Source organism: Mesoplodon bidens (genome assembly GCF_964165515.1).
Source record: "Mesoplodon bidens genome assembly, chromosome: 4".
Taxonomy (NCBI): Eukaryota; Metazoa; Chordata; class Mammalia; order Artiodactyla; family Ziphiidae; genus Mesoplodon; species Mesoplodon bidens.
The window spans coordinates 120,234,265-120,249,068 of NC_138160.1; the positions used below are offsets into that span (position 1 = coordinate 120,234,265).

At 40.7% G+C, this 14,804-nt stretch overlaps 1 protein-coding gene across 1 annotated transcript; it reads left to right on the forward strand.

Moving 5' to 3' along the window:
- Positions 1–4,124: 4,124 nt before the first annotated feature.
- On the forward strand, positions 4,125–6,701 carry PCDHB1 (protocadherin beta 1; the record flags this gene model as incomplete). Its single annotated transcript, XM_081231595.1, is given in 5 exon segments — positions 4,125–4,853; positions 4,857–5,252; positions 5,256–5,613; positions 5,616–6,340; positions 6,344–6,701. Coding segments are annotated over 5 exon segments (2,439 nt in total). The 3' UTR covers positions 6,575–6,701.
- Between the last annotated feature and the right edge of the window lie 8,103 nt (positions 6,702–14,804).

The window sequence follows — 14,804 nt, forward strand, 5'->3', positions numbered from 1 at the left end:
ACAAGGGGATAGAGCAAGCAGATGGTATAATCAGGGTGCTTTTACAGGAATATTTTTCCCTCTGTGGTTGGCCAATTCTCAGAATGAACCATTAAGTGGGGGATTTTAGGACTTGTTTCAGTTTGGGGGTGAATTAAAGTTCAGAGGCCTATGAGAAAAAGAGAAACCTGACTAAAATTTGGTCAAACCAAATCAATAGGTAGGTAATGGGTAATTGTAAGCACTCTTGAAACTCTTCTGAAGGTTTAAATTATTTCAAAACAAGATTTTTTAAAAGCTAAGAGTTAGTACTTAGATACAATTTTTAAAAAATTATGCAGTCCTACCTTCTCAGTCTACACTTACTTTTATTTATTTATTTATTTTTGGCTGCGTTGGGTCTTCGTCTCTGCGTGCTGGCAAGCGGGGGCTACTTTTCATTGTGGTGCCCGGGCTTCTCATTGCAGTGGCTTGTCTTTGTTGCAGAGCATGGTCTCTAGGCACGTGGGCTCAGTAGTTGTGGCACACGGGCTTAGTTGCTCCGCGGCTTCCCGGACCAAGGCTTGACCCTGTGTCCCCTGCATTGCCAGGCAGATTCTTAACCACCACGCCACCAGGGAAGTCCTTAGATACAATTTTGGAATGCATTTTTTATTCTCCCTAAACTTCATGATATTTTACTATGTGTGGTTTGCCCCTCTTCCCAATAACTAGATTTTGAGTAAAGACACTGGCATTACAGGCTGGTAGGTTGTAGATTTATTCTGTACGTCCTAGTTCTACCTTCACTGGAAAGAATAAAAACTTACTTTAAAAAAATACCATGATGTTTAAAGGGTCCAAAGTTTTCAAAGGAAAAAAAATATTTTGGAATTTAATCCCATCAAGCAGATAATACATACCCTGAGAACTAACTAAACAAATTAAGATTCAGAGGAATCCAATTGAAGAGCAGCATTTCTTGTATTTCAAGTCATAAGAATGTATTTTTTAAATTTATGGGTTTTGAATAAGTTACTTACAAACTGATTGTATTAAGACTTCCTGGGCTTCCCTGGTGGCGCAGTGGTTGAGAGTCCGCCTGCCGATGCAGGGGACGCGGGTTTGTGCCCTGGTCCGGGAAGATCCCACATGCCGCGAAGCGGCTGGCCCCGTGAGCCATGGCCGCTGAGCCTGCGCGTCCGAAGCCTGTGCTCCGCAACGGGAGAGGCCACAACAGTGAGAGGCCCGCGTACCGCAAAAAAAAAAAAAAAAAAAAAAAAAAAAGACTTCCTATAGGGGTGGTGACTGTAGTTAATAACACTGTATTGTATATTTGAAAATTGCTGAGAGATCTTAAAAGTTCTCATTACAAGAAAAACGTTTATAACTATGTGTGGTGATGGATGTTAACTAGACTTACTGTGTTGAGCATTTAGCAATATATACTAATATCTAATCACATTGTATACCTTAAACTCATATAATGTTATATGTCAATTATATCTCAGCTAAAAAAAAAGGCTTCCTAGGATGCCATAAGCTTCTGCTTAATGTGTGAATCACTGGGAGAAATACCTCTTTTTAAACAAAACTGTAGATATATATCAACTAAGGATAAGCTATATATCAACTAAGGATAAGCATGTTTCTTTTTCTTAATTATAAAGAGATACTCAGGACTCATATTTAGAATATATGAAGAACTACAACAAATCAATAGGAAAAAGACAATCCAATGTAAAAAAATGGGCAAGGGAACTGAACAACCACCCCCCCACACACAACCAAAGGTTATCCAGATGACTAAACATATATTAAATAGTGCCCTACGTCATCAATAATTAATAATCAGAGAAATGCAAGTTAAGCCCACACTGAGATAGCCAAAATGGTTAAACTTTTAAGAAGACTAGTAACAATAAGTGTTGGTAAGAATTAGAACAAATGGACCAATTTAAAATAATGGACCTATTTACACATCTCATCCTGCTGATGAGATGTGTAAATTGGTACAACTTCTTAGAAAGCAGCTTGGCAGTATCAGGTAAAGCTGAAAAGAGCACACCCTATGACACCAATGCCACTTCTAGGTATATGCCCCCTCAAATGTACACACGTGTGTACAAAGTGACATATATAATGACATACTTCTGTGAACAGTAGAACAATAGTAAATGAGTTTTGCTGTTCATGCTGAAAAAGACAAAAGCAGTCCGTGACAGCTAGGAGCTAGCCTGATACTCAGAGCTAGGCTATGCTGTTCTCGTGTTGAACTAAAACAGGTTCATAGAACAGCATTAGACAAGGCCACTCTGTGACAGTGATGGATTAAGAGAAAAACAAGAGGATGCCATAATCAGGTGAAAAGGAACATTTTCCAATCCACAAAAATGGCTAATATGAATTACCAATCACAGCTTTAGCCTCCTTCCATTTTTCTCACCTTCTAAGAATTATTAATATATCCAACTGTAAAAATAACTGTTTCTGACAGCATCCAATCCAGAGCAAAGTCCTACTTCAAACCACCCCCAAATCACCTTGCACAAATACCGCAAGTCCTTTTTAAGAGATGCCCCATGATTCTCTGTGGTGTAATGTCTCCCTTGTTGCAGTAATCAGAAAATACAACTTTGTTCAACTACAGGTGTGTTCCTGATGGTCTGTGGCCAAAGAGCATTGACCAGACTGGAATTCTATACAGCAATGGAAATGAATGAGCTAGAGCAGAACACAACATCAATCTGAGACTGAGCTAAATATCAAAGGAAAGAGACTAGATTCTGAAGATTACCTACTGTAAGTGTTATGAGTTTTTTTTTTACAAATGGGAAACCACCAAATGTTCCTGCTAATCAGCATGAGACAGAGTGTCAGAAGACAGGTTCTAGTTTTTATATTGCCAGCAGTAGCTGTATGGACTAGGCAAGTGATTTCATCATTTGGGCCTTAGTTTTTTCATCTATTTAAAAAAGGGGTGGGGGAGATTGGACCTAATCTTTCTGAGGTGCATTATCATTCTTAAACATTCTATGATCTTATGACTGTAAAAAAATCTCAACAAATATCTTGCAAAATTTCTGTTGGGCCATTTTCAATATATGTAAGTAGTCTATTATTTAATTTCCTTTAAAATCCAAAGCCAAACGTTTATCTTCACTTAATTTATCTACCATATTACTTGGAAAGCAGAGTTACATACTAATTACGAGCATGACTTTGGAGTCAGACAAAATCAAATTGAGTTCCTTCTCTAATATTTACTAGGTAGAAGACGTTGGGGGAGTAACATAACCTCTCCAGTCTCGATTTCATCTGTAAAAAAGAAATAATAATAATGTGTACTTCATAGTTGTTGCAAGGGTTAAATGAGATAATGCATGTAAATTACTTAATACAGTACCAGTATATTGAAATCATACCCAATAAGTATTACTTCCATCAGAATCATAAGTGACAAGCCAGTCGCTTCCTAAGCGTTTGAGGGTTCTGTGGAAAAGAATGGGTTTATGCAAACCATGAGGCAAGTTGAACAGTTCCCCCATCAATGTACCTAATCGACCCCAGTTTCCTGAGAGATGATGTCTGTCTGCCCCTTTCCTTTTCCTACTGATCACTTTCTCCAAGCCCCCCTCCCTCATTCCCATCCAGTTGGTTCACGCTTCAGAAGACACCGCAGCATCTTTTTGCCTCTCCCTTGGTCTCTGGGTGGAGTGTGTGTGTGGAGTGTGCCGAGTACCTTAACACCTCGCTGTTTGCCCGCTGCTGCAGCGGCCCCAGCCGGCTCACAGATACTATGACTTCAACCTTGAGCTTGCTTAACGAGTATCCTCATTGGGTGTTCAATTCCCCAGGGCTTTTTTCCTGAAAAGGAATTGAAAGGCGAGTTTGCTGTTGCTTTGGCAACAACTTTAAACCTCTACCTAACTCTCCAGAATGAGAACATATCTATTAATACATTCGATAGACTGGGGAGTTGAGTTACTTAATGCAATTTTTCTTCCAAGTGCAAAACAGCTCACCTGGCTCCGTTAGCCTTTGGCGGCGCTGCGGTTAGAGGCTAGCAAAGCCGAGAGCAACTGTTGCAGGAACCTGCTGGCAGAAAAGTGAAACTGTGTACGCAACAGGTGTATCTGCTGCAGAGAGTGCGCTTGTGAGAACGGATGGCGATTGCACACAGAAAACTCTTGCAAAGCAGGCAAGTGGGCTCACTTCTCCTTTTTCTGTGCATATCTGTGGGGGGTGCGGCGACCATCCTCTATTCGGTGGCAGAGGAGATGGAGAGTGGTTCGTTTGTAGCTAACGTGGCTAAGGACTTGGGGCTGGAGGTAGGGAAGCTGGCTGCGCGCGGGGCGCGGCTCGTTTCCGAGGGCAATAAACTGCATTTCCGGCTGCACCGCAAGACAGGAGATCTGCGCGTGAAGGAGAAACTGGATCAGGAATCACTTTGTGGCAAAGCCGATCCATGCGTTCTGCAATTTGAAATAGTCCTGATGGAGCCACTGCAGTCCTTTCGCGTGGAGGTCAGGGTATTTGATATCAATGACAATGCCCAGGTTTTCCTAAACAAGGAGCCTCTTTTAAAGATTCCGGAGAGCACCCCACTGGGTTCACGGCTTCCTCTGCAGAGCACGCAGGATCTGGACGTCGGCCTCAACGGTCTCCAAAACTACACCTTGAGCGCCAGTCAATATTTCTACCTGCACACCCACTTCCACAGCCATGGGCCCAAGTATGCCGAGCTAGTGCTGGATAAACCCCTGGACAGAGAGGAGCAGCCTGAAGTCAACCTGACAATTACAGCTGTGGACGGAGGGTCTCTTCCCAAGTCTGGCACTGCCCACATCCGCGTGGAGGTTCTGGATGTCAATGATCACGTGCCCCAATTCTCTTGACTGGTGTACCGCCCTCAGGTACCGGAAAACAGTGCCAATGGTTCTTTGGTGGCTACGGTGACTGCCACCGACCTAGACGAGGGCTCCAACAAGGAGATAACTTACTCTTTAGCTCAAAACCCAGAAGTAATTCTCCAGACGTTTCAGATTGACTCTGAAACTGGAGAGGTTCGACTAAGAGGGTCCCTAGATTTTGAAGCAATTGAAACATATGACATTGACATTCAAGCTACCGACGGAAGAGGCCTCTCTGCCCACAGCAAAGTCCTGGTGGAGGTGGTGGATATTAATGACAATCCTCCTGAAGTTACAGTCTCCTCTGTGTCCAGCCGTCTCCCTGAGGACTCTCCACTACAGACAGTATTGGCCCTTTTCTCTATCAGAGACCGGGACATTTGAGTGGGAGGAAAAATCACTTGCTTCCTCAAAGAAGACCTTCCCTTTGCAGTCAAACCTACATTCAGGAATTCCTACTCACTGGTCATTGACAGAGGCATGGATCGGGAGGAGGTGTCTGGCCATAATATCACCCTTGTTGCCATGGATACTGGACCACCCACTCTGTCCTCAGAGACTGTGATAGAGGTGCTAATATCTGACATTAATGACAATCCCCCAGTATTTCAGGAAGATTCCTACATCTTGACTGTTCGAGAAAACAGCCCTGCAGTTTTTATTGGCAAAGTCCATGCTGAGGATCTAGATTTGGATGAGAATGCCCAAATAACATGTTCTCTGCTGCCTCCAAAAAGTAGAGATCAGTCTTTACTTACATCTCCATAAATTCAGACAGTGGGAAACTCTATGCACTGAGAACTATGGAGTATGAAGCCATTCAAGATTTTCAGTTTGTGGTAAAAGCAACTGATGGGGGCTTCCTGTCACTGAGTAGCCAGGTTACTGTCAGAGTGGTTGTCCTGGATGACAATGATAACTGCCCAATGATCTTGTACCCACTGCAAAATGGCACCTTGCCCTGCAATGACCTGGTGCCTAGGTCTGCAGAGGCAGGCTACCTGGTGACTAAGGTGGTGGCTGTGGATGGTGACTCAGGTCAGAATTCCTGGCTTTCATCTCATCTATTTAAGGCCACTGACCCTGGGTTATTCTCTGTTCAACAACAAAATGGGGAAACCCGTACACTGTGGCAGATATCTGAGAGAGACCCCATGATGCAGAAACTGATGGTTCTTGCTCAGGATCACGGCCAACCAGCTCTTTCTACTACTGCCTCACTTAATATCCTCCTGGTAGATGGCTTTTCTGAGCCCTATCTGCAGTTCCGGGATCCATTCAAGCATCCTACAAGGGTAAATCCATCCACTAAATATTTGGTCATTTCTCTGGCTGTGCTTTCCTTTCTCTTTCTCCTCTCTGTCACAGTGATCTTCATTACACATATCTGCCAGAAGATTAAATACAGAGAAAGGTTCACAATTCAAGAGCATTTCTATGACGACTGTAATTTCTCTACCAACCAGGTATGAGGAGGAGCCAGTGGATCCATATCCCAGCCTTGTCCCTATGAAGTGTCCTCAGCCACTGGCACTGGCAATAGTGAATTCTGGTTTCTTAAGCGCCTTATGGCCAACTTCCCCTTCCCCCATGGCACTGGAGAGGTAAAAACAGAGGCTGGCTCCAGTTTACCACCAGATTCTGATAGGAATAGGTCTCGGGGGTCAGAGGGCCATGCCCAAGTAGCTGATGACTATATGTAGCCATTATTCATGTCTCCTGTGGAAGTTCATTAGTCCTGGCTCTGGATATGCTTAGTTCCATAGAGATATGTTATTTTGCCTTTAAGTTATTTTCCATTAGAAAGTTATGCATGCATAGGAACAAGAACTAGCTCCTAGTTTTTTGTTTTTTTTTAGTTTCTGCTTTATAACAAAGTGAATCAGTCATACATATACATTTGTTCCCATATCCCTTCCCTCTTGCATCTCCCTCCCTCCCACCCTCCCTATCCCATCCCTCCAGGCGGTCAAAAAGCACCGAGCTGATCTCCCTGTGCTATGCGGCTGTTTCCCACTAGCTATCTACCTTACGTTTGGTAGTGTATATATGTCCATGCCTCTCTCTCGCTTTGTCACAGCTTACCCTTCCCCCTCCCCATATCCTCAAGTCCATTCTCAAGTAGGTCTGTGTCTTTATTCCTGTTTTACCCCTAGGTTCTTCATCACATTTTTTTCCTTAAATTCCATATATATGTGTTAGCATACGGTATTTGTCTTTCTCTTTCTGACTTACTTCACTCTGTATGACAGATAGCTCCTAGTTTTGATACATCAGAAAGCAATTAGGTTCAAGAAGTAGAAATATAGTTTATTGTTATTCAGAAATTGCTAGATTTGTCACCTGATGAGTAGAGATCATCTTTGAATCAACATCTTGCATACCATCATTCACAATCATGCAAATGTCTGGTAAATGGTGGTCCTCATAGATAACTGGATGGGAGGAAGGGTAAAGAAGAAGAATAAGGATTTGACTTATTTGCAAATGTAAAGGCAGATATAAGGCTAAAGAGATTCAGTTCAGGAATTAAGTTAGGTGTAGATTTCTTAATGGTTGTTGGGGACCTTAGGCAAGTCTTAAATCTCTGCTTATACACAGATATCTCATTCCTCATCAGAGAGCAGTTGTTTGAACGTAGATGAGGAAAAAAATAGAGTTGTAGATAACAAACGCTATTGAACAACTACAAAACAAAAAGATATTAAAGGAGAAAGAATGCATTAATACCAATAAAGTGGCCTTAAGAAATGATAGATTTTCATGTATTACCAGATTTGATCTTAAGCCATTTTCTCTTCTGAGCATGCTGATGTGACAACATGGAGACTAAGAAAAAGAGTTAGTTCCCAGCATATCATTCAAAAAATGAAATGGAGTAGGGATCCAAGTTAGGTTTCTTTTTGATCATCACTGTTTTGCATTTGTAAGCTATTTTAAGCTCTCTCATTCTAAAATTAAAGAAAAAATTAAAACATTAACATATTTCAAGGATGTTATTAATACTACCAACTGTGCCTTAACTGTTTAAAAAGTTTGCTTTAATGAGTCTTTAATTATGTACCTTATTTTATACAATGTGTAAATTCAGACTCACAAGGGTGTGTCCCACACAGATAGGCACAACATTTGTAGCTGGTATTCCAAAGGTAGAACAGTACCTCTAGTTTGGGCAAATTGCTTCAATTACATATTTAACTTTGAAATGCATATAGATCTACATTTCTACTGAAGTTTTAAGTTATAATAAGTTAAAAATTTTTATACTATATATATATATATATATATATTTTTTTTTTTTTTTTTTTTTTTTTTTTTTGCGGTACGCGGGCCTCTCACTGTTGTGGCCTCTCCGGTTGCGGAGCACAGGCTCCAGATGTCCAGGCTCAGCGGCCATGGCTCACGGGCCCAGCTGCTCCACGGCACGTGGGATCTTCCCGGACCGGGGCATGAACCCGTATTCCCTGCGTCGGCAGGCAGACTCTCAACCACTGCGCCACCACGGAAGCCCTATACTACATTTTAAATAATGTTTTATTTATTTATTCATTCATTATTTTTTTGGCTGCATTGGGACTTGGTTGTGGCACACGGGATCTTTCGCTGTGGCATGTGGGCTCTTTGTTGTGGTGCGCAGGCTTTTAGTTGTGGCGTGCAGGTTTTCTCTCTCTAGTCGTGGCGCACAGGCTGCAGGGTGAGTAGGCTCTAGTTTGTGGCACTCGGGCTTAGTTGACCTGCGGCATGTGGGATCTTAGTTCCCCCACCAGGGATCAAACCCGCATCCCCTGCATTGGAAGGATTCTTTACCACTGGACCACTAGGGCAGTCCCTTAAATTCCTTTTTTTTTTTTTAACATCTTTATTGGAGTATAATTGCTTTACAATGGTGTGTTAATTTCTGCTTTATAACAAAGTGAATCAGCTATACATATACATATATCCCCATGTCTCTTCCCTCTTGCGTCTCCCTCCCTCCCACCCCCCCTCCCTATCCCACCCCTTTAGGTGGTCACAAAGCACAGAGCTGATCTCCCTGTGCTATGTGGCTGCTTCCCACTAGCTGTCTATTTTACATTTGGTAGTGTATATAAGTCCATTCCACTCTCTCACTTCGTCCCAGCTTACCCTTCCCCCTCCCCGTGTCCTCAAGTACATTCTCTAGTAGGTCTGCATCTTTATTCCTGTCCTGCCCCTAAGTTCATCAGAACCTTTTCTTTTTTTTTTTAGATTCCATAGATATGTGTTAGCATACAGTATTTGTTTTTCTCTTTCAGACTTACTTCACTCTGTATGACTGACTCTGGGTCCACCCACCTCACTACAAATAACTCAATTTCATTTCTTTTTATGGCTGAGTAATATTCCATTGTATATATGTGCCATATCTTCTTTATCCATTCATCTGTTGATGGACACTTAGGTTGCTTCCATGTCTTGGCTATTGTAAATAGTGTGGCAATGCACATTGTGGTACATGACTTTTTTTGAATTATGGTCTTCTCTGGGTATATGCCCAATAGTGGGATTGCTGGGTCATATGGTAATTCTATTTTTAGTTTTTTTTTTTTTTTTTTTTTTTTTTTTTTTTACTTTTTATTTTATATTGGAGTATAGCCGATTAACAATGTTGTGATAGTTTCAGATGCACAGCAAAGGGACTCGGCTATACATATGCATGTACCCATTCTCCCCCAAACTCCCCTCCCATCCAGGCTGCCACATAACATTGAGCAGAGTCCCCTGTGCTATATAGTAGGTCCACTGGTTATCCATTTTTTTTTAAGTTTATTTATTTATTTTTTTAATTAGTTTCTGCTTTATAACAAAGTGAATCAGTCATACATATACATCTGTTCCCACATCCCTTCCCTCATGCATCTCCCTCCCTCCCACCCTCCCCATCCCACCCCTCCAGGCGGTCACAAAGCACCGAGCTGATCTCCCTGTGCTCTGCGGCTGCTTCCCACTATCTATCTACCTGACGTTTGGTAGTGTATACACGTCCATGCCTCTCTTTCGCCTTGTCACAGCCCACCCTTCCCCCTCCCCATATCCTCAAGTCCATTCTCAAGTAGGTCTGCGTCTTCATTCCCGTTTTGCCCCTAGGTTCTTCATGACATTTTTTTTTTAAATTCCGTATATATGTGTTAGCATACGGTATTTGTCTTTCTCTTTCTGACTAACTTCACTCTGTATGACAGACTCTAGGTCTATCCACCTCATTACAAATAGCTCAGTTTCGTTTCTTTTTATGGCTGAGTAATATTCCATTGTATATATGTGCCACATCTTCTTTATCCATTCATCCGATGATGGACACTTAGGTTGTTTCCAGCTCCGGGCTATTGTGAATAGAGCTGCAATGAACATTTTGGTACATGTCTCTTTTTGAATTATGGTTTTCTCAGGGTATATGCCCAGTAGTGGGATTGCTGGGTCATATGGTAGTTCTATTTGTAGTTTTTTAAGGAACCTCCATACCGTTCTCCATAGTGGCTGTACCAATTCACATTCCCACCAGCAGTGCAAGAGTGTTCCCTTTTCTCCACACCCTCTCCAGCATTTATTGTTTCTAGATTTCTTTTTTTTTTTAATTAGTTTCTGCTTTATAACAAAGTGAATCAGTCATACATATACATCTGTTCCCACATCCCTTCCCTCATGCATCTCCCTCCCTCCCACCCTCCCCATCCCACCCCTCCAGGCGGTCACAAAGCACCGAGCTGATCTCCCTGTGCTCTGCGGCTGCTTCCCACTATCTATCTACCTTACGTTTGGTAGTGTATATATGTCCATGCCTCTCTTTCGCTTTGTCACAGCTTACCCTTCCCCCTCCCCATATCCTCAAGTCCATTCTCAAGTAGGTCTGTGTCTTTATTCTCGTTTTGCCCCTAGGTTCTTCATGACATTTTTTTTTAAATTCCGTATATATGTGTTAGCATACGGTATTTGTCTTTCTCTTTCTGACTAACTTCACTCTGTATGACAGACTCTAGGTCTATCCACCTCATTACAAATAGCTCAGTTTCGTTTCTTTTTATGGCTGAGTAATATTCCATTGTATATATGTGCCACATCTTCTTTATCCATTCATCCGATGATGGACACTTAGGTTGTTTCCAGCTCCGGGCTATTGTGAATAGAGCTGCAATGAACATTTTGGTACATGTCTCTTTTTGAATTATGGTTTTCTCAGGGTATATGCCCAGTAGTGGGATTGCTGGGTCATATGGTAGTTCTATTTGTAGTTTTTTAAGGAACCTCCATACCGTTCTCCATAGTGGCTGTACCAATTCACATTCCCACCAGCAGTGCAAGAGTGTTCCCTTTTCTCCACACCCTCTCCAGCATTTATTGTTTCTAGATTCCTTGATGATGGCCATTCTGACCGGTGTGAGATGATATCTCATTGTAGTTTTGATTTGCATTTCTCTAATGATTAATGATGTTGAGCATTCTTTCATGTGTTTGTTGGCAGTCTGTATATCTTCTTTGGAGAAATGCCTATTTAAGTCTTCTGCCCATTTTTGGATTGGGTTGTCTGTTTTTTTGCTATTGAGCTGCATGAGCTGTTTATAAATTTTGGAGATTAATCCTTTGTCAGTTGCTTCATTTGCAAATATTTTCTCCCATTCTGAGGGTTGTCTTTTGGTCTTCTTTATGGTTTCCTTTGCTGTGCAAAAGCTTTGAAGTTTCATTAGGTCCCATTTGTTTATCTTTGTTTTTATTTCCATTTCTCTAGGAGGTGGGTCCAAAAGGATCTTGCTGTGATTTATGTCATAGAGTGTTCTACCTATGTTTTCCTCTAAGAGTTTGATAGTTTCTGGCCTTACATTTAAGTCTTTAATCCATTTTGAGCTTATTTTTGTGTATGGTGCTAGGGAATGATCTAATCTCAAACTTTTACATGTCCCTGTCCAGTTTTCCCAGCACCACTTATTGAAGAGGCTGTCCTTTCTCCACTGTACATTCCTGCCTCCTTTATCAAAGATAAGTTGGCCATATGTGCGTGGGTTTATCTCTGGGCTTTCTATCCTGATCCACTGATCTATCTTTCTGTTTTTATGCCAGTACCAGACTGTCTTAATTACTGTAGCTTTGTAGTATAGTCTGAAGTCAGGGAGCCTGATTCCTCCAGCTCCGTTTTTCGTTCTCAAGATTGCTTTAGCTATTCGGGGCCTTTTGTTTTTCCAAACAAATTTTGAAATTTTTTGTTTTAGTTCTGTGAAAAATGCCATTGGTAGTTTGATAGGGATTGCATTGAATCTGTAGATTGCTTTCGGTAGTAGAGTCATTTTCACAATATTGATTCTTCCAATCCAGGAGCATGGTATATCTCTCCATCTATTTGTATCATCTTTAATTTCTTTCATCAGTGTCTTATAGTTTTCTGCATACAGGTCTTTTGTCTCCTTAGGTAGGTTTATTCCTAGATATTTTATTCTTTTTGTTGCGATGGTAAATGGGAGTGTTTTCTTGATTTCATTTTCAGATTTTTCATCATTAGTGTACAGGAATTCCAGAGATTTCTGTACATTAATTTTATATCCTGCTACTTTACCAAATTCATTGATTAGCTCTAGTAGTTTTTCGGTAGCATCTTTAGGATTCTCTATGTATAGTATCATGTCATCTGCAAACAGTGACAGCTTTACTTCTTCTTTTCCAATTTGGATTCCTTTTATTTCCTTTTCTTCTCTGATTGTTGTGGCTAAAACTTCCAAAACTATGTTGAATAAGAGTGGTGAGAGTGGGCAGCCTTGTCTTGTTCCTGATCTTAGTGGAAATGGTTTCAGTTTTTCACCATTGAGGACAATGTTGGCTGTGGGTTTGTCATATATGGCCTTTATTATGTTGAGGAAAGATCCCTCTATACCTACTTTCTGCAGGGTTTTTATCATAAATGGGTGTTGAATTTTGTCGAAAGCTTTCTCTGCATCTATTGAGATGATCATATGGTTTTTCTCCTTCAACTTGTTAATATGGTGTATTACATTGATTGATTTGCGTATATTGAAGAATCCTTGCATTCCTGGGATAAACCCCACTTGATCATGGTGTATGATCCTTTTAATGTGCTCTTGGATTCTGTTTGCTAGTATTTTGTTGAGGATTTTTGCATCTATGTTTATCAGTGATATTGGCCTGTAGTTTTCTTTCTTTGTGACATCCTTGCCTGGTTTTGGTATCAAGGTGATGTCGGCCTTGTAGAATGAGTTTGGGAGTGTTCCTCCCTCTGCTATATTTTGGAAGAGTTTGAGAAGGATAGGTGTTAGCTCTTCTCTAAATGTTTGATAGAATTCACCTGTGAAGCCATCTGGTCCTGGGCTTTTGTTTGATGGAAGATTTTTAATCACAGTTTCAATTTCAGTGCTTGTGATTGGTCTATTCATATTTTCTATTTCTTCCTGAGTCAGTCTTGGCAGGTTGTGCATTTCTAAGAATGTGTCCATTTCTTCCAGGTTGTCCATTTTATTGGAATAGAGGTGCTTATAGTAATCTCTCATAATCTTTTGTATTTCTGCAGTGTCAGTTGTTACTTCTCCTTTTTCATTTCTAATTCTATTGATTTGAGTCTTCTCCCTTTTTTTCTTGATGAGTCTGGCTAATGGTTTGTCAATTTTGTTTATCTTCTCAAAGAACCAGCTTTTAGTTTGGTTGATCTTTGCTATCGTTTCCTTCATTTCTTTTTCATTTATTTCTGATCTGATCTTTATGATTTCTTTCCTTCTGCTAGCTTTGGGGTATTTTTGTTCTTCTTTCTCTAATTGCTTTAGGTGCAGGGTCAGGTTGTTTACTCGAAATGCTTCCTGTTTCTTAAGGTGGGATTGTATTGCTATAAACTTCCCCCTTAGAACTGCTTTTGCTGCGTCCCATAGGTTTTGGGTCGTCGTGTCTCCATTGTCATTTGTTTCTAGGTATTTTTTAATTTCCTCTTTGATTTCTTCAGTGATCACTTCGTTATTGAGTAGTGTATTGTTTAGCCTCCATGTGTTTGTATTTTTTACACATCTTTTCCTGTAATTGATGTCTAGTCTCATAGCATTGTGGTCGGAGAAGATACTTGATACAATTTCAATTTTCTTAAAATTACCGAGGCTTGATTTGTGACCCAAGATATGATCTATCCTGGAGAATGTTCCATGAGCACTTGAGAAAAATGTGTATTCTGTTGTTTTTGGATGGAATGTCCTATAAATATCAACTAAGTCCATCTCGTTTAATGTATCATTTAAAGCTTGTGTTTCCTTATTTATTTTCATTTTGGATGATCTGTCCATTGGTGAAAGTGGGGTGTTAAAGTCCCCTACTATGATTGTGTTACTGTCGATTTCCCCTTTTATGGCTGTTAGTATTTGCCTTATGTATTGAGGTGCTCCTATGTTGGGTGCATAAATATTTACAATTGTTATATCTTCTTCTTGGATCGATCCCTTTATCGTTATGTAGTGTCCTTCCTTGTCTCTTCTAATAGTCTTTATTTTAAAGTCTATTTTGTCTGATATAAGAATTGCTACTCCAGCTTTCTTTTGATTTCCATTTGCATGGAATATCTTTTTCCATCCCTTTACTTTCAATCTGTATGTGTCTCTAGGTCTGAAGTGGGTCTCTTGTAGACAGCATATATATGGGTCTTGTTTTTGTATCCATTCAGCCACTCTGTGTCTTTTGGTGGGAGCATTTAGTCCATTTACATTTAAGGTAATTATTGATATGTATGTTCCTATTCCCATTTCCTTAATTGCTTTGGGTTCGTTATTGTAGGTATATTCCTTCTGTTGTGTTTCTTGCCTAGAGAAGTTCCTTTAGCATTTGTTGTAAAGCTGGTTTGGTGGTGCTGAACTCTCTCAGCTTTTGCTTGTCTGTAAAGGTTTTAATTTCTCCATCAAATCTGAATGAGATCCTTGCTGGGTAGAGTAATCTAGGTTGCAG